At 35.6% G+C, this 23,849-nt stretch overlaps 1 protein-coding gene across 1 annotated transcript; it reads right to left on the bottom strand.

Moving 5' to 3' along the window:
• Positions 1-177: 177 nt before the first annotated feature.
• Positions 178-22,054, bottom strand: LOC145988639 (WD repeat domain phosphoinositide-interacting protein 4-like). The gene is made up of 8 exons (XM_083123689.1): positions 21,683-22,054; positions 19,592-19,666; positions 15,121-15,313; positions 9,731-9,911; positions 7,369-7,577; positions 4,907-5,008; positions 3,934-4,052; positions 178-579 (listed from the first exon to the last, which is right to left on the bottom strand). The coding sequence occupies exons 1-8, from the start codon at positions 21,747-21,749 to the stop codon at positions 470-472; spliced, it is 1,056 nt and encodes a 351-aa protein (XP_082979815.1). The 5' UTR covers positions 21,750-22,054; the 3' UTR covers positions 178-469.
• Positions 22,055-23,849: the final 1,795 nt, after the last annotated feature.

The raw sequence follows: 23,849 nt of genomic DNA, 5'->3' as shown, positions 1-23,849 counted from the left end.
TTGAACCCGAAATTGACTCCGTTTTTGTACCGAAATTTTGCTTTTTTATTTACCAAAAATATGTGCCTCTACTAATCTGCACTAAACATACAGTGCAGGAATTGGACCCCATTCCTGAGTCAACTTTCACCAACGTCTCACTCAATATTTGCAAAGGCAATAATGAAACACTGAGGATAGTTTTATATATACAAATTGTATTTGGCATACAGAGATCTTTGCCACATATACACAATTTATTAAAAGATTTTGTAGTGTAAAAAAGTAATTCAATTAAAATCTTACTCAACAATTACATAATCACACATTTTGAACATAAAAAGTGCAAAATATATTATACCTGTACAAAACATGCAAAGATATCAACAATTCTCCCAAAAGGGATCACCTAGATCTCATTCACACCACAATATGTACAAACTAGTGACATAGAAGCAAACTCTGAGCACCCTCCAACAGGCATAAGCTGTTAGTACTCGTCGTCATCACAAACATCTAGGTACACGTCAAAAGCCTCACGGTTGCAGTTCCCATCGGCATTGAAGACATATTTATGGAAGGTGCCATCCAAGCAAATGGCTGGAAAAAAAGAAGAGTTGAGAGTAGTTGAATCACATTAGAGATATTTCACACCAAAGTGACATAACCAGGGAACGGATTTATATGTAAATACATATGAATGAATACATGAAATACATGTATGAAGCTGAAATCAGTTATATTTTATCTTTGCACATCATGGAATGCAGACTCGAAAAATTCAGTTTTTATTTTCCATATTTGTACATATATTAGGTTTTGGCTCATACTTTACATATTATTTCCATATTTCAGAACATTTCTCAACATATGCTCCAGATTCATGCAATAACTACAACTTCCCGTGTGATGCAATAACTACAACTACCCTCGAATTGCATGAATTACAATTTTTTTGTTCTTTTCTTTTCCAAATTTTACACCTCCCAACTATCTGCATTCGCCATCATAAAAACTTTAAATTACTGTTTATTTACAATTGTTGTCAACAATAGAGAATGAGGGCTGAAGACTTGGCTCCTGGTTGTTACAAACATTATTTTGGCAACGTGGGAAGAGTCTCCAAAGTTAGGCAGCCCATTGCTAATCCCACCCTCACTACTAGTTGCATGCCAGACAGCAGCACCAGAAGCAAGGATTTTGTGGCACACATTCGGGATTCACTTATGGTTTCTCTTCAAAATGGTCACAGTAATAGTTACAATTCTGAGACTGTAATTTATGTAGCTTTTCTAGCGTCTTATATAAAAAGGTAAATTTTTACAATTTCAAGTTCATAACTCCATATTTTGGTGAAATTTACTAAATATTAGGGCTGAGCCGATATCGGTATCTGTTGATATTTTTGCACCAATACTAGCATACCATTGTTTTTGAGTTGCTAGAAGCATGGCCAAAACAAAAATTTGTTCCTTTTGAAAGGTTCGTTCACCTTTTCCAACTTACCTTTGGTTTTGAAAAAGAAAAATAGTTGTGCATTTGTTAAATGAACCTGTATTCAAGTTCAGTGAACAGCAAGTACGGACACAAAGATCCATACACAGACAAACTCACATGCAAATGAAGCGTAATGTGAAATTATCCCCAGGCCAGTTACCAGGCATTGTTCGTACAATGAGGTCCCGAAAGCCAATGATGCACCTGGGGGTAATCCTTCCACTTTCTTTGGTGTTTGCGGACATCTATCTCTTTCGACTTTCAGCAGTCACAAAGGTCATTGCCCATGAAAGTGGTGGATGTGTCTCGTACATAGCATTTTCCTAGAAATTCAAATACCTGAGCTAATCCCCCTTTTCCTTTCCAACTTTAGACTTGTGTTTGTCCCGACCTGGATAATTGGGACAGGAAACGTGGCAGGGTAATAATTTTCTTTGAACAACAGATGATGGCTGTTACTTTCTGAAAAGTGTAGTGATGGATTTGGATTTTCTTCCATGCCAAGCAATAGCATTTTTTCAAAAAAATGCCGAAAGTGTATATATCGAAAGCAAAGTCACTTCGGAATATCACTGAACTAAAATCAATCACCTGATATAGAAGCAAGAGACTGGTAAGTTTTCATTCTCCCCTTTCACTTCGTTTACTAATTATTATTCTCTTTGTTAAAGGACAATAAAGAGACGAGATTGGTTTTACATTACAACTTTACTGTTAGTTGTAGACGTCGTGTCCGGGGCTGGTAAATCGCCAATTATTCTTGTGTTCACGGATGATTTAATGTTAGTTTGGGAAGAGTGATCCCTTAGTTTTAGAGGAGGTTGAAGAGGCATAATCTCATTTTTCAACATTGGGGGAGAGGGGGACGACGCGATTGCCTCGGTCTTAGCATTTATCTCATTTTTGAAACATCTGATCGATTGTCACTGATCTAAAAAAAAAAGAAAGACTGTAATGTTGAGATGCATCGTTTGGTGGGTTATTTTATTCATTCTCCTTCAACACACACATACATACTGTATATATATAATATACAACCTTTGATATTTTAAATTGGAATTATACAAGTATCAGTGAGAGTATCGATATCAGCTCAGCCCTACTAAGTATGTATTTACATATTTATTTATTTAAATATGGACAAAATTGTAAAAAAAAACATTTTTAATAATAGATACTACATGAACTACACAAAATACAGTATGCTTACACTGACATTAATTGTAAAACAATGAATAACAAAGTTTTGTTGGAAAGTGAATTTCCTTCTGTTGTTGAGAAATGTTAAGAAATATGGAAAATATATGTAAAAAAATATGGCAAGTCTACATGCCATGATGTGCAAAGATAATACAAAATATAACTGATTTCAACTTCATACGTAAATATGTATTTACATATAAATCCATTCCCTGGTAATGAGAAGGCTTGAAACACCTGGCTGTTTTTTTTTACAAGTACTTAAAATGCATAGTTGAATAATAAATGGATGACATAGTTTGTTAATATCAATGACTTTTGTTGTTGATGTTTAGGAAAGCAAGAGTAACTTCCATGGGGATAGAGTGGGGCCTGGCAACTTGTGGATTAGTTAAACCTTGTTGAACAGCCTACTTGTGACATTTAAGACTATCATAAATAGGTGGTTTAAGAAGTCAGTGAAGTGTTTATAACAAGAAACAGTTCTTCCTTGGATGATTAATAAGATTCCATATCAATCACTATTCTTAAAAAGTAAGTCATCTTGCATTATGTTTCAAACATTTTGTTTTGTGATTAAAACATTAAAAAAAATTTGCCAACCCTGTGTTAGCTGTAGTAAAAACAAAAACAGTAGCACAAGATAAAAAATATGAAGAAAAAAGATAATATAAGTTTGATGTAAAACAAGAGTTGTTTGCATGACACAGACATTTAGTTGCACATGTTGACCTTTGAAAGCAGTAACAGTGAATCTGAACTGGACTGAAAGAAGAAAAAGAAGGGACTGATGAAGAACGTCAGGTCGTAGAAAATCATAATGCAGTTCGTGGTTTCACTTGAACAAAAAGGCAAGTACAATTATAACCTGAAAAGTTTTCAGTGGGAATAACAAGGTGAATGTGACAGACCAAGACAGTCCATTTCAGTTATTATTGTTTTCTTCTCCCCAGAATTTGTTTCCAAAGTCTTCCACACCCGAAAGATTGTGCATTATTTTAATTTGTTGTGGAATATGAAAGCAATTTTATAAAAAAAATAAAAATATAAAGAAATACTGAATAAATGAAGTAGGCAGGGAATACTACTACTGCTTTATTTCAGTTAATCTTGTTCAACAAAATTCTGATAAAAAACCTACATTTTCCAGCAGTGCCTTGATCAGAAAATTCTGGATGGAATATAGAATTGGTTAAAATATGCATTATTTTCAATGTACAAATTTCAGTGGATATTTGTAGATACAATAATACTTACCAATTACTGAACTTCTTGAGCCAAATGCACAAACACAGGCACATTCTGGAGGCACTGTAAAGTTTGCAAGGGCCCACTGAGACTCCACATACTTGCCCAGGAAAGTCACTTTAGAAAACCTGTAGAGAAGATGTGAAAACTGAGAACATGATACCCAATATGAGCAACTCCATACAAGATTCCACAATTACCATTAACCATCTCCATAATTAGCATTGGATTTTTTTAATATTAGTAAGAAGTAGACCTCTGATCAAATTTCGTTTTATTGTGTTGCAAAAACTTTTAAACAAAGGATAAAGTAAAATTCAAATATTTACTTGCAATTCATTTACAGTTGAATGTAAAATGTTGGAGATTTTTTTTGTTACCCTTTTACGAGGAAAACACACCATATATGAAGGGAAAGTAAATCCAGGAATATAAAATAACAAAACGAGACCTTTTTATGTTTTCCTGAAGAAAAAATTGGACAGTAAAATGTACACATTTTAATATGAAAATTGTTCATCATAAATACGATGTAAATAACTTACATAATATGGTGATATGCACTACACTACAACTAAGCAGTCCTTGTAAAGTCATTCATTGATATTTTGCCTATGAATTCGGTATATCTTTGTTTTCAAATAACATTTTGTGAAGGTTTACACACGTGTAATTGAAGTTGACCTTATTAATCAACCAAGCTTTCAAATTTTGTACTGAAAGACCATTCTTGCCACACAAACCATTCATTTATGAAAACACTCGTTCAGAGGGGGTAGAGCAGGAACTCCAATATTTTAAGAAAATTGAAATGTGGCTTGTTGTTGACATTGAAATGTGAAATAATTTATACCCAACAATGCCACTGTTCAGAGTATTATTAAGGTTCTCTGTGATTATTTGTTACAATTACATCTAACTGAAATCATCAGAGAAGCTGCACACACACTCCCATCATAATAAATGTAAAATAGTAACTCACGTAGATCTACGATTTAAATGAGTGTCCTTCAGGGCAAATATGTGGATAGTTCCTTTATCACTGGAACAACACAGGAACTCTGAATCCCTACTGAAGTTAATGCTGAAAAGATAAAGTCATGAATCATGCAAAGTCTACTTACAAGTGTATTAAAAAAAAATATTTTGAAGATAACAGGTATAAAATCTGCATGCTAATAATTAGGGAGAAGATTTTTGCCTATTTGCTTTTTTTTATTCCATTGTAGTAAAACATAGGCTTTAATGCTTTGTATTGTTTCATGTTGTGAATCTGATAATGCATTTCTAGTGCTTATAAATGCATTTTTTTTTCTTCTTCTCGACTCAGTCTCTCTATACAGTTCTGCAGAAGGTAAACCCTTGTTTATATTGAACTAAAAACAGGCATGGTAATCAGGCACGTATCAAGAAATATATGTCGGAGTTCCCGAACCAAGTGTCTCAAAATAATAATAATAATAAATTAAAATAATTATATTACATTAATTTAAATAGTGTTATTTAAAATATTGAAATTAATTAATATATTTTTATTACATGATTAGGTAAAAAAGACGGTATAAGAATAAAGATATAACAGCACGTATTTGGTGGTCGCGGTGGCTCAGTCGGTAATGCATCTGACTACCATGCTAAAAGTCCCGGGTTCGATCCCTGGCCGGTTCAAATCCGGGAACTTTTCTAACGATAGAAGCAGCCCCGGCGCCCACCCAGCGTCGAATAACATGGGTACCTGGGGGAAACCCTGGGGGGTAAAGGCAGTCAGGGGCATGATGCTGATCACATCACCCCTGCTCACGACTGGATAAAGAAAGTGTGGGGCGTTACCCCCACACCCCCTATATGCCTTCATGGCCGTGGTGCTATGCACAGGGGAGCACTTTACCTTTTTACAGCACGTATTCATTATCTAGTTTACATGTAATTAATGTCTACAAAATATGTCATAAAAAAACACTGCCCTAACAAGGAAATTAATGTCAAATAGATAAAGAATTGAATATCAAAAAAGGATATTAGATCCAGTTGATGAAATGTAAAGTTCCTGGTAGTATTTTATGCATATTATAAGTAGTAATAAATCATCTTCGGTACTGTCATTCAAAGTCATATGATACCAATATAATCCTTGCCTTCCAATAAGTTGGGGGGGGGGAAATAAATAACCTTTGATTAAACAACAAGGGTATTTTCATTATTTAATTTTAGTTATTTCATTGTCTGCATTATTTTAGTACTTAGTCCTTGATGGTAATGGAAGGTAAAAGAAAGACAATACATCATAAATAAAGCATTATCATCTCTGATGCTGGCTGGGTGTATAATATCTGATATCTTGGTTATTAGGACAAGTACATTTTTTGCCTGTACCTTCATTCTTAATAGGAAAATGTATCAGTTCAATCCCAATTTTTTATTAATCACTTAATTTTTAACATACGATGTTAATTTTCAAGAACTTGGCCAAAAAAACACACATTGTTTTATTATTTATGTTGGTAATATAAGCTGCAAAATTATTGTAGGAAAGAATGGATATATACAGGGTAACTGGTAATTAGATGTATTCCTTGAAAGGGATTAAAGTAGAGACAATTTGCAATAAATTTGACCATATGATACCTCGTCTGAAAATTAGTAGTTATCGAGATAATCGAATTTCTTTTGTTTCTTTAAAAAATGACAATTCTCCACATAAAAAGATGAAGTGAGAAAAAACTGCTCATTGTATGGAACTTATTTCAGCATTTTCTGAAAGCTAACAAATAAGTGGTTCGTTGAAAAAAAGTTTTTCCCAAATAACAATCACTAAACTTACAAGTGATGATAAAAAAATGCACTCTTAGTTTACTTGGCAACGTATTAATAACAAAAATGGTATGACACGAAGCGTACAAATTACTTTAATTACTTCCTTGTGTCATCTGCTATCCAACAAGGTACAAATGTTGCTAACATTCACATTTGTGTACAAGAAATAATACTTCATTCATCTTCATGTGAATGAAATCAATGAACAAAACAATTAAAGAACATTACACGTCTTGTTCAAAGTGGGCACCTCCGTTACGAATGCAGGCACGCAGGTTTTTACGGACATTTGGTCTTGTAACTCGTGATGTGATGGTGTCTTTGATGTGTTGACCAACTGTTAAGATCCTCTCCATGAGCAATTCTTTCATGTGGCTCCAAATGTAAAAGTCGCAAGGCATCAAGTTGTTCGGATATCTGAATTATCCAGATTATCTGTTGCATCTGAAATGGATATCTGTTATCCAGAGTTTGTGGCCATCCCTAGTTTAAGGATGTGATTTGGGATAATACAAATATAGCTTGGAATAAAACATGGATAAGATAACCTGGGATAATGAGCCAAGCTGGTAACTGATATCTACATATCAGTCAGGCACTGTTAGACCAAATACCTTTAATAGAACTTACCAATATAATGTTGCAGGGTCTGATCCTCTTCTCAATTCCACGAGTAGCACCCGCTTACTTGTATCCCAAACTCTGATCAGAGTTCCTTTGCTTGAAGCCGTAGCTACCATTGTACCCTGCTGATTCACCGCAAGACATGCCAGCTCCCCCTGGTGGGCATTGATCGTTACAGGGGCACTGGACATTCCTGCTTCAGTATTTGCCAAATCCTGTAGGAACAATGTTGACAACTACAATACAAGCACAGACGGTTTGATTTTTTTTTTTAAAAAAAAAAGGGGGGAGGGACATAGAACATTGCAGAGGGGGCATCAGAACGTATTTTCCCATATTTCTATTTTTTTACCTGTTATGGTCCACTTTAGGGGTGTGTGGGACAGCATTTTTTTGGTCGGGACGGTAAATTTTTTAATCCAGACATTCGGGACAGGAAAAATTCACCATTTCCTGACAAAGTCGGGAAATTTTCGGGACTAAATTTCCCGAAGCTCTGAAAATCTCGAATTCTACAAGTCACTTTCAACTCAAGTGATTGTTTTTGCATTTCTGGAATAAAAACAAACAATTTCCGATAAGTTCATGAGACTTGCACTGCAGAAAACGTCGAGAATTAACAACTTTTTAAAATGACCATTTGGTATTTCCCGACTGCTCGGGATTCCAAAAAGTCAGGAAGTCATTTCCCGAAGGCAGGATTGGGACGGGAAATTTCTTTCCTGATCATAGTCCAGATTTTTCAGGATCCCGCACACCTCCAGTCCACTTAACTTAAGTAATATGAAACTGTTACATTACAGTAACAATAGTGTAGGCATATTTATTTGAAATTCAGATCATTTTGAATTTTTTTAAAAAATCGATTTTATGCAATCTACAATAATGTAAATTCTGAGATGAGATTATTCACATGATGACTACAAAAACATTTCTTTTAAATACAATCTGCTGTGTTCATGTGCCCAAAAGAAATCTTAGTCATCACCACCAGTGGCATGTTCTGAAAATTTGACCTGGTTTACCTTAACAATTCTTATTTATCATATATATTCAGGGGTAGACAAAACTAAAAATAATTCATAGCGATGTCTGTTGAACCGTGGAAACTGCAGGCTGGCCCGGCGAATCAGTGCTTGTGGTGTACATCTTTACTCTGCTGAATAAAAATCTCTGTAAAATCAGTTTCGCAATGTGAATTGGCAATGATAATGGATTTTTAAAACAGATGCAGAGCTTCAAAACAAAACCAATATTGTATTTGTAGACTACACAATATTAAGAAAAAGTTCATTAAATTAGGGACACACAGGAGATGTACTAAGTAGATTTTTCAGCAAAAAATCAAGCGAGGCCAGGCTGGTTCGGTAGCTCAGTGGTAGAACTATGGCATGGTGTGCCAGAGACCTGGCTTCGAGTCCTGATCGAGCCTGCATTTTTCCGCTGAAAATCTATGTAAGAAAAAGTTGTTTCGCAAATTGATAATAACGTGTTTTTTTTTTGCCAAATCTTAAAAATCTGAAAATTAAGATTTGTGTTTAAAATCGTTGTGCCTGCACCATACTAAAATTTCATCACAATAGGACAAACAGTTTTTGATTTATTGAATTTCAAAGAGAGGGATCATTTGCAAAACTAAAAAAAAAGAACCTTTTTTGTTCTCATGACAATAAAAAATTAGAAGGCATACTTGAAAAATTTTTGGTTAGCATAGATTAATGCAGAATTGAATCATTTAAATTTTGATGTAACTCGTTTTTATGTAGATCTACTGGTTAATTTTTAATTGCAGTCTAAACTATATATCTATAATTTTTAATCAGACAATAGGTATATGGCTTCAATGTTGGGAAAGGCAGAAGGCTTGAAATTATTGTATCACACGAAATGCAGAGATTTTTATTAGTAATTTACTTGAAATCACTATCATCACTATATATAGTTAAAAGCCAGAAAAAATACATTTAATGGGGACAAGGCAGATTCATTTCTACTTATACCAATGTAGCCACTTCTTATATATCTGTAAATATCCTGTAATTTAGTGCAAAATCCAGCCATATTATCATTAAATATTTAAATACACAATTTCTTTCTACGGGTTTGTGGTTCGGATCCCACTTTAAACTGTAGGTCCAGTCCCGATTAGCCTTACTGTGCATAAAGTGGACTTAAAACACCAAATCAAACAATTTCTTTCTAAAAGCAAAGCCCATTGCAGTTACCTTGGTCACATACATTAAGGAGCTTAATGAAGCATTCATGTGTCATATCAATTGGTATCATTACATTTTATATGATTATGAATAAAAAAAATCATTTTACCCATCTCTCACATTTAATAAAGTTTAGAAAACACAATACTCACCACTAACTGAATGCTTCCTATTTTATGACCTGGAAAGACAAGAAGTTGGCGTTCTGACGTTGCAATAGGACTGATTTCACACAAACCAAGAGGGTTGTCCTTAGTTTCTAAAGTGAACAATCGTTGAGCTGGACTTGGAAATGAGAACACATGGATCTGATGATTCAATGCCACAACTAATCTGCAAATTGACATTAAAACATAGTTAATTTGTACAATAATTTTATCTGTATTACAATAAAAAAACTAAGGGTGTTTAAGATGCAAACACAGTTGAGACTATATGTAACTCAGTTCTGCGTAATTCTGTTTTATAAGTAAATTACTGTAGGTTCTGGCAAAATATAATTTAAAAATTTGTTCATTAAATATATATGTAAACTTATATGTAAGTAATCCATTTATACGTATTAATTTTCATAAAAGACAGTTGATTTGTATGTAACCAATGCCACAGAAGTATACATTTCTTGTCATTACAAAAACACAAGTAGAGTTTCAAATATGAAAGTGGATAGGCAGGCATGGCGGTGGTAGTTCTTGAGTTGCAAGAAATAGGAGTGCGGCATGACGGTGTCACAGAGAAGGCAAGGAGAGGTGGCGAGGGACATGAAATCAGAGGAGGAAAAGTTTGCTGCAGTTGTTCGAAATATGAGACGCATTTTCTTTTGTGCATAATCATCATGCAAAAGTACACACAAGAGGATGCTGACATTTGCCAAGTGCCATAATAAAAACCTAGTATAGGAACATTGCACAGTGGTTCGGATCCCATTTTAAACTATAGGTCCAGTCCCAATAAACCTATTTGTGAATAAAGTGGACTTAAAACAATAGAAACAAACAATGTGTTTTAGAATATAAAAAAAATATATCACTGTTGTTTGTTAGTGTATTCAAACAGTTTTACAAACCTATAGTTTAAAGTGGGATCTGAACTAATATTGGCCTCCACTAGGTATTGAACCAAAGACCCCTTGATTACATGGTTATGATATTACCACTATGCCATCAAGGAGGCCCAGTTTGGTCATGTATTGTCAAAAAAGAAGTATGATAACCCTATTCTTATTGTGTTTTGGAACAGGCATGTTTGTTATTTTCTTAGTCTACAATAAATTTAGTTGTTTTTTTAGAACCAGTATTTAAATTAACACACTCTCTGAAAACCTGAAAACAGATAATCAAATATGAAAATGACAAATCGAGAAGCCTTGGAAAGGTTGTTTGTTATCCCCATTCTTTGGACTTCATATATTAAATGTAATAACATTGAAAGCTACCTCCAGAACACTGAAAATATATTGAGGGATGCTCTCACCACTTTTTACCCACCAGAGATACTTGCAAGTACCCAGTCATTAGAGGCTGGGCAAATCCCAGTCACTTTATGCAGAGACAAGGTTGGAAAGAATTGCAACCTTTTGATTACCCAGCTCGGGAATTCAACCTGGGTCTCCCATATGACACTCACATGTCCTACCACTGTGGCTAGTGTTAACATATTAGCCAACAATAAGAAATACAATACTTTAAGTATCTCCTGATAATAACCTGGGTACATACTGACACATTAGCCATATATGTTATCAAGGATTCTATGATTGACATTTAAAGGTGAAAAAAAAAAAAACTACTTGCTTTATGAACAAATTCACATTTGTAAGAGTAATGTAAAAAAAAAGGTAAAATGTTCCCCTGTGCATAGCACCATGCCATGAAGGCATATAGGGGGTGTGGGGGTAACGCCCCACACTTTCTTGATCCGGTCATGAGTGGGGGTGATGTGATCAGCATCATGTCCCTGACCACCTTTACCCCCAGGGTTTCCCCCAGGTACCCATGTTATTTGACGCTGGTGGCTGCCGGGACCGCTTCCACCGTTAGAAAAGCTCCCGGATTTGAACCGGCTGGGGTTTTAATTTTTATTATTTGCCATAGCTTTTCTACTTGTTTTGGCTCATTGTAATATTGAGGATGAGTGACGATTAGTTGAAACTGATGAAGGGACACTCACAAATAACATTAATGGCCAAGTTGGGACTCGAACCTGGGTATCAAGAGTCGACTAGTTAACATGCTTGGCCACCGAGTAATGGCAACATATGTGACCACTGTTTACAGAAGGATATACTTGAAATAAGCTTTGCACTATCAAGCCCATCCCATAATGCATGGCATTCCTCATACCATCCCTAGCACTGAGAAGATTGGACACACAGTCACTTTCTACAAGGTCTGGACTAGAGTGCTGCAATGAACGTTTTTCACTCGAGTGGCAAAAGTTCGCACAGGTAACACTAGTTGGCATGTAGAATTCATAGTTCTTCCGCTCGAGCGAAGTACTCTCAAACCCTATTAGTAACGCATTTCCGTCATTTGTCTATGGCAGTGAGCCCTCAAATATGGACCGTGAAGTAAAAGACGAACTGAAATTGAAAAATAAGTGAACATAGTCATCATCTCCATGTTAAAATGCAGTTTTGTGTATCTTACCGATATATATGAAAATGAAGTAGATGATTATGGGCTGAAACTACCTAGACTGACATTTTATGTTTCTACAATTATTTTCACATTGAAATGATGTTAGATTGAATTTTATTATTTCGCAGAATATGATTTTATCCTTTCCGGTAAGTGAACAATGATGTACCTGTACTTCTTGCACTGATACAATGTTTGTAATTGCTTAGGCAGGTCTCTCAGCATGTGTATCCATTTTACATTTCGGTCTGTACATTGCATACTTTCATATGTGCTGTATTTGTTACATAATAATACAAAATTATTATTGGTATTGTAATTGCATAATAGTGGTTTCCTTCCATGTATGGGTTTTAAGGTTGACAGTGCCAATCATTCCACTACGAGCGTGGGAGATTCAAACAAGTTTGAGCGAGCGAAAGTGGTCCGATGCAGTACTCTAGTCTGAAACCTCCATGTTGTCTGTAATGTCATTTTAAGTGTTTGGCATTTTCTTATTGAATGTTTTAACTACTGTTTTTAACTTTTTGAGAAGAATGGGTCTCTATCACTGACTCCCAGGAAGTTTTTAAGTCTATCTTGCCTTTTGAATGTGCTGTATTTGTCCTTTACAACATTGCACTTTTAACCTTTCTCAAAGGGCTTTTTGCACCCCTTTTTTATCTATCAGGTAAAGATATTAGATAAAGGAGCATTCCCTGTATACATCAAAGGGTGAAAAATGGCCACATTTGCCAATGCACCCAAAAATTTTAATTTAAATTCATATTTAAAACGAGGATGGTGGCAGTGGCCACTGAAATTAACAAAAAAGAAAAAGTGAGGACTAGTTTATCCGTATTTAAATTCATAGATTAACCTTTTACAGACAGAAGCCTCACGCGAAGGTAAACCTTCCCTGGATGGGACCTTTTCAAGCATGCACTTTTCAGACTTTGCATGAAGAATGAAAAAAAATCGTAGCTGAAGAAATAACCGTCATATAGAGATGAAATTGGTTTTGTTTTTCTTCGGAATGACAGGGCTTTTAGCAGAGGTGATATTTATACATTGTACATAACATAACCTGTGGTACAACAACCCTTGAAGGCAAAGGCCTAACTACCAACTGCCAGTCTCACTGTCACATGCCTGAACAGAGGTGGGCGATCATCCAGTTACAGGGCAACAAGTGGTCAGCACAACGATTTCCCAGTCATTATTGTATGTTTTCCAAGACTGGGTTACACATTCATAACTCCCAAATTTCCTCACGGTGGTGGATGACCACTGGTCCCATAAACTGGACAAAATCCCAGAAAAGTTGGTACGCATCTCTTCAGAAGACATATTTAAGGATTGTGCCACCCAATAATTAGTGTTAAGAACAAGAAAAAAAATAGATTTTTTAAAAAAATTGGCATATGGCAAGAATCCACAGATCCCACAATTGACCAAAGGGGAAAATGTAGTATGTAGCAGTGGTACATTCCTACAACCATGCAAAATTTCATTGAAAACAGACTGATACTTCTTTAGTAAAAAAATAACAACAATGCACAAATGTGGCAATGTTACGGAAATAATTTCTGAAATATCACTTCCAGCATCAGCTCTATTGATGCTGGATAGATCAAATTTGAGGAAATGTAAGGGCTGTTCCCAGGGTCGGATTAAGATGAAATTGTGCCTAATGATTGAAATCTTCGGTGAACAATAAACACTACGTTATAGTTACATCACAGCTCAAACAATAATAGTAACTGTATAATAAGTAACGCTGTGTCTAGGCATCCGAAATTGGGGCTCCGAATTTCATTCTAAGATTAATTTTCAGATTAATATAGCAAAAGAAAACTGTTCAGCTTTCGGAAAATTCTTGTCTGTTTTCATCTGAGCCTAATGCTGCAGCATCAATAGCACCCACCTTAATCCGGACCTAGCTGTGCCCCAACTTTGAAAAGAAAAACAAATAACAAACTAATTTACAGTTCAGAAATGTTGGAAAATTTCGAAATTTGGGCTTTTGCCCCACCGGACCCCTAATTGGTGCATATTGTTAAAATGTTCTTTTGTTTTCATTATTACATGTAAAAGTGAATTATGTCATAAAAAAGCAGCAGTGTGGAGTTATAGCTCTTTTTTTTCTAAAAGCTATCGCATAATACTAAGAGGGAAACAAAAGACTTTTTAAAATGCCACTTGTTAAAATAGTAACAATTGATATATTGTTTTGTAATTCATGTATGTCGTAGTCATACCTTCATATGTATACTAACAAACAAAAAAGAACTGAAATATCATGGGTAGTTTTCTAGAAGTGACATGTTCATTGCTGCCACATGGTGCTGGGATGTGCTTCTATATATTCTAGGGCTGAACCGATACCAATACTCTCACCGATTCCCACCGATACTTGAAAATTACAATAATTAAAATTTGATCAAAATATTGATCAATATCAATACACACCTAAATATTCTTCTCCAATTATATGCATCAATTTACTAAGAAATTTGCTTTAGAATATTCAAGAATTGCATCAGAATATTACAATAGATACCATGCAATTGCAAAATATAGTTTTTCGTGCAAAATTTTTAAAAGAGTTTGAATTTTGCATAATATCCAGGATAATTAAACTCTGCGAAAGTGTCGCCCGACATTTTTGGAACCCGGAAATAGACTAATATGCCGGAAAAGTATCGGTAGATGAATCCCAACTGATACCATCGGCATCTGCTCAGCCCTAATATATTCCATCCATCCTCAACAGGTTTGCCAATAGTGGATATAAATATCCCATCCATGCACTATAAAAGTAAATTCACTTGAGGAGCAATTATTCTTAAGCACGCACACAAAGAAGTATACAAACATTTTCCTTCACAATTAGATATACCCCACTTACACAACATACTTACTTATCACGTCGTAGTCTAACAGCCTTTACTGGTGATGGAAATGTGAATTCCAACACAAACTTTTTTGCAATGTCATCATACACCAATACGGTGTTTTCTGCAAACTTCGGCCGTGAACCTCCTGCTACGATTGCTAATAAATTGGTTCGATGTAACATCTCACAGAGTGCTACACTCCCCATTAAATCTAGATCTGGAAAGGATAAATGGATTATTAGAATTGAGTACAACTTCTTGCATGTAATCAACGTTCACAAAATGAAAACTGTGGTAACAGACATTTGCGAAGAAATTTAAACAATGAATTCTACATTTCCAACAGTATTACTGATTCTCACTGATAAGTATTGTTTCAACAATTTTAATTTACTCTCAATAAAGTAACAACTGCTGATTGTGTGGTAACATGAAGTTGGCAGCTAAAAATACGTAGTTACAAATGTGTTTCCTAGTTTTCTTGAAATGCAGTAAACATGCAAACCACAAAGTCATTAGCAAATTTAGAGGTGCACCCCCAAAGACAATACTGTATTATGAAAAGGAATTAAAAATACTTAAACAACATAAAATGAAATCCTTCAATAATATCCTTTCCAGCTGCCAAAGAATAGAAAGAAAAACTTTAACACAAATAGTCTAATCACTATGCTACTGGATCTATTTGAAATTTAATGTGCTGCCAATGAACATTGAACAGGACATCTTGATTACAGGTTGGTAATATTAATATGGTGTCAATCGAATAGACTCTCCCCTAGCATTGTTACTACTCTCAGTGATGACAATCAAAAGCCCCTCCCCTCCTAGATTACCTGGTTTTGTTCATGTTGCCCCGACCTTCATTCCCCTCCCCCAAGGTGAGCCACGGCCGCTTTCTGTGTAAAAACCTCTTTCTCAACAAAATCTACAAGCAGGTTCTGACTAGTCTGGGCAAGATTCTACTCATACTAATGGGAATAAGAGAGCCATATATAAATCGAGGTACGTATTTTTCTCTCTGTAGTCATCTGTATGCTAGAATTCTACACAAAGAAATCTAACGAGCATTCAACATGACTGATACCATTTTACATAGGTAAGATTGAATTTTTTTATACTTTGCTAATCTTGGATCCCAGAGTCTTACTTCAGATTCAGACCTGTTTGCTATAAATGGAAAGACTAGCACTGCTACAGACATTTTTCAAAGCAGCGTGTGCATTGTCAGAATTGTATTATTAATTATTGTTATTGGTCAAAAACATTTGACACTTGAAAAAGAAATAGGAACCCTTGAATAATGAATGATTTCTACAATTACTGTGCCATTAAGGTTTCGTATTAATTTTTTAAAAAAATTGTATGCTCTTTACATTATCGAGCAAAGGATCCGTAAACTCCATCCCATTCCTGCATCACAGGATCTGCAGAGTCCTTATTGCCGCCATTGAGCAGAATTCTACAAAATATAGTCTCGTTTCCCAAATACCATATTTCTTCTCTAACCCATGTCGATTCTGCCAGTCACAGAATGGCTTGGGGTTAATAAATATAAATAGTAGAATCCACTTCAAAGCAGGAGACTGGACTTCTTTCAACAGACAATATCTAAATTTACAGTGTGATATAAATATAAGAAAATACGTACACTATGATTTAAGATATTCTTTGTACAGGAATTTATTATACTGCAACTTTTCTTGTTAACTTGTCGGACAGTGTGGCCGACTGGTTAGCACATCACGCTGCAATGCCAAGGGTCCTGGGTTCGAATCCCGCTTGGGCTTGGTTGTCTGTGAATGTCCATTCATCAATTTCATCACTCATCCCAATCTTCGCAAATTAGCCTGTGAATGTCCATTCATCAATTTCATCACTCATCCCAATCTTCGCAAATTAGCCAAGAGGCACAAAACGCGAAGTAAAATAAACTAAATCAATCAATCATTTTCTTGTTAACTTGTAATTTACTTGAACTTAAATACACAGGATGTCATGTACAATGCTGATTACTTTCACAGTGTGTAGAGGATATCAAGGTAGACAACTTTTCCTAGTAAAGGTTTGGTCATCAAGTCCTCGTTTCGTGGTCGCCACTGTCATTTTTTGTTACTCTCACATAAGATTCTGAAAGCAGTAGTATGCTATGGAATCAATATGCCAGCAAAGACACCGTTACTGAGCTTATTTTTTTTCTTCAGATAATGTTTAACACTGCACACACATGTTGCTTTCCATGTTATATGCATTTCCATAAAAATTTGAATTACCTTACACAAGCATGTGCGCTTTCCATGGACAAGGCATTATCCGTTGATAGAAGCGACAGTAAGTAAGTGGAAATAAATGTAGAAGTAAATTGGAATCTTCCTGAAACAGTTTTTAGGGTCATTGAAATGCTAAGGGAACTAAACCTGATCTGCCTAACCGAACTACGAAAGCATTTATTGAACAAAATCTTCAAACATTTTGGTTGCAAGAAGAAAGTACACATTTGAACACTGCATGGTGACGAACCAAGGTAGGAGGAGCAGTTTGTAACTAAGATGATAGTAAACGAATGGCTGTAGGGAAGTACAGAATCATATGGAAGTGAAAAACCAGTATCATGGAAACATGCAGTAGGTAATCACTAAAACTCCACAATTGTGTTAACAGATGTAAATTGAAATTGGGCCATGTAAAAAATGCATAAGTAGCATGATGAAATTGCAATAAAACAAAAGGAACTTGTGCCGCTAAAACAATGAAAAACTTCATAAACACAATTATCATAAACTATGAAAATGAAAAATATTTCATTTTCTCGAGGGGTACAGTGAGTTAACAGTACCTACACACACACACACACATATATGCATGCATGCACATGCTGTATACCACCCACCCCCTTTTTACTACCAGTTGTATATGCAGTATGCATGTTCAACAAGGGGATAGTTTCCCCCACCAATCTTCCCATGACATGCATGTTATCATGTACAGATATGGTTGATAATCTTTAAAACAAAAACAGTCTTGGAATGGAAATTTTAAGAGTAAAATAATCAAGCATTATTTCAAAATAGAAAAAATTGAATTTAAAAACACATTTACTTAAATCAAACTTGCAATGAAAAATAAACCACAGGATATTTCTAAGCTTCACACAAGTTGCACATTTTTTAATTGTCCAACTACAGAGCATTCCCTGACATTCGCTACGAGACTCGGCGGGAAGCGGCCCGGCACCGGCACTTGTATTTCCCGGTGAACGGGGTCCGCGATAGTTGCTAGAGTCGGCTATTAAAATTACAGTTTTGATATTGTGTACTAACCTTGACTACAGAAGGTGTTGAAAATGATGTCCTTTTGCTGCAACACATTCCTGGCATCTCTGAAGGAAATTGGCATTTACACGTGCAAGTTCATCTACTGCAATTCTCCCGATTTCTCATACAGTACTTTTTAAACCCAGTTACAAAAATTCACAAAACTCGCATTATCTCTAGGCTGTAATTCATGCACTATTGTCAATCTGTAGGGCTTAAATGTAAGAATTTTAGCTGCTCTAAATGTTGTGGTTTTTGAAACACTCGTTTCTTGTGAGAGGCGGTGGATAGGTTTCCGAGGAGACTGTTCTAACCTTTGTCCTATCTCATCGAGTTTTTCCTCAGTAAGTACACATGGGTTTTTCTTTCCACTTTTATTCAGAACTGACCCTGTTACTCTAAACTTTTTACGAGATTTAATATAGTGGTCCTATGTGGAACGGGAACACCAGGAAATTTTGTTGCAAAACGTCGTCGCACTTCTCCACAATTCCTCTTTCCAAAGTAACACTCGACAAGATAAATCCTCTGTTGTAATGTAAACTTTTGTGGTGCCATATTAAGCCACAATCTTCAACACACGGACACGACACAACACAACTTCCGAGGGAGGATTATAGTGGCGTCAGTCTGCAACGTCAACAGAAAGAGAGCGAAAAAAAAACAGACTGTAGCGTGCAACTGTCACGGACCCCGTTCACCAGGAAAGACAATCGCTGAAGCCAGGCCGCTTGCCACTGAGTCTCGTAGCGAATGTCAGGGAATGCTCTGTATATATCAGAGCACAGGTGTCATAGTTATTTTTAAACAAGGATGAGAATTAATATATACAAAATCCAAACCAGGGAAGATAAGAAAGTCAAAAATTATTAAAGTACACAACTTCACATATTATATATAATGTACATAACATTTTATATAAATACATAATTTCAATTTAAAAACAAGTTTGATTGATTGATTAATTTAGTTTATTTTACTTCGCGTTTTGTGCCTCTTGGCTAATTTGCGAAGATGGGGATGAGTGATGAAATGATGAAATTAATGAATGGACATTCACAAACAAACAAGCCCGAGCGGGATTCGAACCCTGGACCCTTGGCGTTGCAGCACAGTGTGCTTACCACTTGGCCACAGGGTCTGGCTTAAAAACAAGTTAATTAATACATATGTAAACATACCATAATGGGCCTTTTCAACTAATGGATCCATGTTGTATATACGCAATCCACTCTCCATACAGCATGCGAAGCATCCTGAAAATATTAGAAAATACAATAGTAGTAGCGAGGTCTCTGTACTATGACTACTAATAAATATTTGAAATTAAAAAAAATATTCACCAAACTTAGCAATTATAAACATTTACAATCCAGATACAATCACAATTTCAATGAAGCAGAATCTTTCTCATTATGAACTTGAACAAATGTTTAAATGTATTAGCCTCAGCCTCAGTGCTTGAAGTTAAGAAAATTTGAGTAAAGCATGCCCCACATAGGGATTTCCATTTCGAGCACTGCTTAGAACATGAAAAGTATTGCAAAATACCAAAGTTTTATGGCACCCTTGACCCTCTGTACCCCCTGGAGAAAGTGAAATATTTTAGGTATGAATGCACAATATGAGAATGTCTCCAATTCCTTTCCTACTACTTATACTCACTAAATATGCAGTCCTGGTAACGTATCTGGAGTTAAGATTTGGAGGTCACGTGCAAAAATTGTACACTTACGTCGTCTATACATGTTGCAAAATTATGTTCTTCATTACCGCAATCATTCTGATACATAAACATAACAACATGTTTGATGATATGAACAAGTGACGTTCGGCATTCGTTGGGCTGTCTCCAGCATTGCCACACTGTTCCTTCGTTACTTGCAGAGCATTAATAGTTGCTTAGTCAGTGAGAAAGATGAGGTAGAAGAGCATGTGGAATGCAGACTTTGATTAGAGGTAGGTTTGGCAACGGTGTTCGAGCGTTTTTCTAGAAAAATGGCATCTTGGGCAGTGAGGAAGCTAGTGCTACAAAACTTATATTTTGTTACAATGTGCGCTCATTGGGAAAATATGTAACTGATATCTGCACGAAACTTTTTCCGGTAAGATTAGGGTAAGCAAGTATCTTGAATTTAGTTAATATTTGGTAGATTAACTAATTTTGGCCTTCTGATCAGTATGAACGGGTAGCTGCATGAACCATGCACGGATAGCCCCATGAACCATTTCGGTATAAATTGACAATACCGGAAGTATCTCAGATTACTTTCAAATTTGGCATAGGCCTACTCACTAATTTTGGCCTCGTAATCACAAATCTGGTTAAAAATTGGCGGTCATGTCTAGAAATTCGAAAAAACACTTTTCCCAGTTTCAGAAAGTCCACAAGAACTAAATTCCGTAAGTACTTTCTCGTCTTTTCTCCTGTAAATTTCAAGAAATGTGTTTCCGGTATATCTGATTGTTACCCAAATATCTCCCTAGCTTGTGCTTTCCTAAAGCTGGAACCACTTTTACATTACATAAAACATTGAACTCTGTCGATTAAAAAAAATCGACTTAATTCTCGAGGGAGTACAGTTGGTAAACGGCCCCAGTTTTGTTTATATTAGAACTCAAAAAGTATTTCTGACATCATGTTTCTTTAGTATGTCCATTTGGCCATGTAGCAAATTCATATGATGTAGAACAGATGCATGTGGAATGATGAGCATCTAGCAATCATAAGTTAAGCTTTTGCAGTGCAAAAGCCTATATTGTCAACTATTCATTGCATATGCATTTCTTTTGTAAGGAAAAATATCGTTAATATGTATTTCTTCACAAATGGTAAGTCAAGTACAAATACATTTTGCCCTACATTATTGCACCATCTTGTGTGGTCGGTTATCTGTCACTGTAAACTAAACACAAGGAAAAAGGAGTTGTGCACAAAGAAGAATAGCAGTGTACTTTATCTTATACTTGAATTATAAACATCGTTAGAATCATATGTATGTACTCCACAGTGTACTAATAGAATACACAAGGCAGATGTAACACAATTACAAGCTTCACGAGACATTTTATGTGCTCACACAAAACATTAAGGGAAGCAAGTTAGGTATTTTGTACGTAAATATGGAAAAACTATTGTGAGTATTTGTAGCGCACTTGGATTACATATATAAATTTGAGATTTGTTGTTTTCTACAGAAAACCAAAACACTGAACCCTCAAGTTCTTTGTTTGGGTAGTCATGCCTAAGGCAAACAGCACCACAAACTAACCTTGGTCTTGATTGAATCTCAGACTGATCACTCCTCTCCCACTAGCCATCGCTTCAGGGGACTTCATTAGTTTTTACATGCCTTAGCTAATCATTTTTTCCGTATTCAATCCTTATACATCTGGAATCTTAATCTAAACACGCAATGCGAAAACGTAAATACAGCATTCACAGTCTCGAATCAGACGTGCAGAAGTAACAGCTGATCACTCACTATTCTCGCCAACACAAAAACTAATTTCAAGGCACAACATACTGCAAGTATCAAATATATGTTTATCACATAAGCCCACACATGTATTCAAAATAACCTGATAATAACATTGCAAACAAATATGCAATTTATTGCATGGTAAACATATGAAGAAATCGAACAGAGTTATCAAATGACTTGCAACTCTCTTCTATAATGTATATTATTACGCGTCTCTTTCTACGCACTGCCACTGCGTACTGCGTAGAATGAAACGTCATTGGTGCCATAAATCACATATAATACTCGCAAGATAGGCGGATTTGATTATACCAAATATACGATCAATTGGGCAGGTTCTTCGATTTGCTGTTTTGTATATATATTTTTCTTTTTTTATCTTTTACGTAGGCCAAATCTGTTTCTTCCATCATTGACAAGAGGGAGGGGACAGTGTGGAATCGAAATTGCAATTTAACATAACTCATTTATGCGTAGCAATTAGCAAAGAGTTAAAAATACGAATTGGTAAATGTTATCTAAACAAAAATAAATTTCTTAATAATTGTTTCTTTGGCTGATTTAATAATGTTTGTTTTGTAAAATGTTAATCCAGTGGCGGCTCATGGTGAACCAAAGTGGAGGGGCGGTAGGTCACAAATTTTCTCTACTAAAAAAAAGAAAAAGTAATGTGAGTTTAAATGACAAATTTCGCATAACAGCCAACTTACCGAATATCGTCTTTTACACGTTTGCTCCCATTGTAATACATTTAATAGTAATACAAAGATCACGAAAGATGGAAGAACAAATAGAATTCTAATTCTAACAGATTTAGTCACTCGTAACAGAGAGGAAAATTCAGAGGGGGAATAGTTTACATACAGCTTGATAAACATAGTAACGAATATTTACGTGCATTGAACGTCAAAATTACTAGTAAGATAAAAAGTAAACACAGAAAAAGTTCCCTGTCCAACACGAATTTTTTGAAACGTGCTAATCAAAACATGTATTTAAATCTACGTGATGTAAACTACATCATGTAATCCGAATGTACTTTCCACTAAACACATAGAAGAAATACAACACATGTATGCAATAACTTTGCAAGTAACAAGAATTTGTAGCCGACTTCCACAGCTGCATACCGCATTACAAAGTCAGAAGTCCCGGGTTCGATTCCCGGCCTGGATATGGGTGTTCTTTGTGAGTGTCCATGCATCAGTTTCATTATATCGTCACTCATTCTGTCGTCGTGATTAGCCAAAGTGTAAGAAAGCAACGCTAAATAAAAACAAACAAACAAGAGTGTATTTTTTCAATTACCAGTTATATTATTTTGTCCTCATTGGAAATTACGTTATTTATTGCTCTACGCTTATGTCATAAATGGAGCTTAGAATGATTTTTTTCAACAGTTGCTTCTGGCAACTCACTTCTCCGAAGAGAGCGGCCAGCTTCGGCTAGGTAGTTGGGTTTTTGACGTCGAAAACCGTCGTGTTTTGAGCTTAAGGCCATCCTGAAATGTGTAGTAATTGGAAAATATCCCAATAATAATAATAATATATCTTTATTGAGCGGGCGAGTATCAGCGTACGCTGACATAGGTTAGAATGGGATATTTTGATCCACTTGATCAACATGAAGATGTTAGAATAATAAAATTCCAGTATCATGAAAGAACCTCCAGCACTCATAGCCATAGGGTTATTATCTTTTTTGTAAGTGCCCTTGTTAACCCAGCTCTGCTGATTTCTGTTGGAGGAGTACAGTGTGACAGTGGTCCTTGGATATTGGTACGTACGTCCAGTGCACTGTTTATTTGAGGCGTATTTTATGATTTTACGTCTAGTTATCCCAAGCCATTGAGGTATCCAAGAACCACTGTCACTCTGTACTCCTCCATTCTTGTTGAATGGAAAATCTTGTCTCCACTACATAAAGCGAAGGATACGATTTTGATTAGTTTCTT

This window comes from Lepisma saccharinum, chromosome 6 (genome assembly GCF_977018435.1).
Source record: "Lepisma saccharinum chromosome 6, izLepSacc3.1, whole genome shotgun sequence".
NCBI classification, from domain to species: Eukaryota; Metazoa; Arthropoda; class Insecta; order Zygentoma; family Lepismatidae; genus Lepisma; species Lepisma saccharinum.
This window is presented reverse-complemented; position numbering and strand designations above follow the sequence as displayed.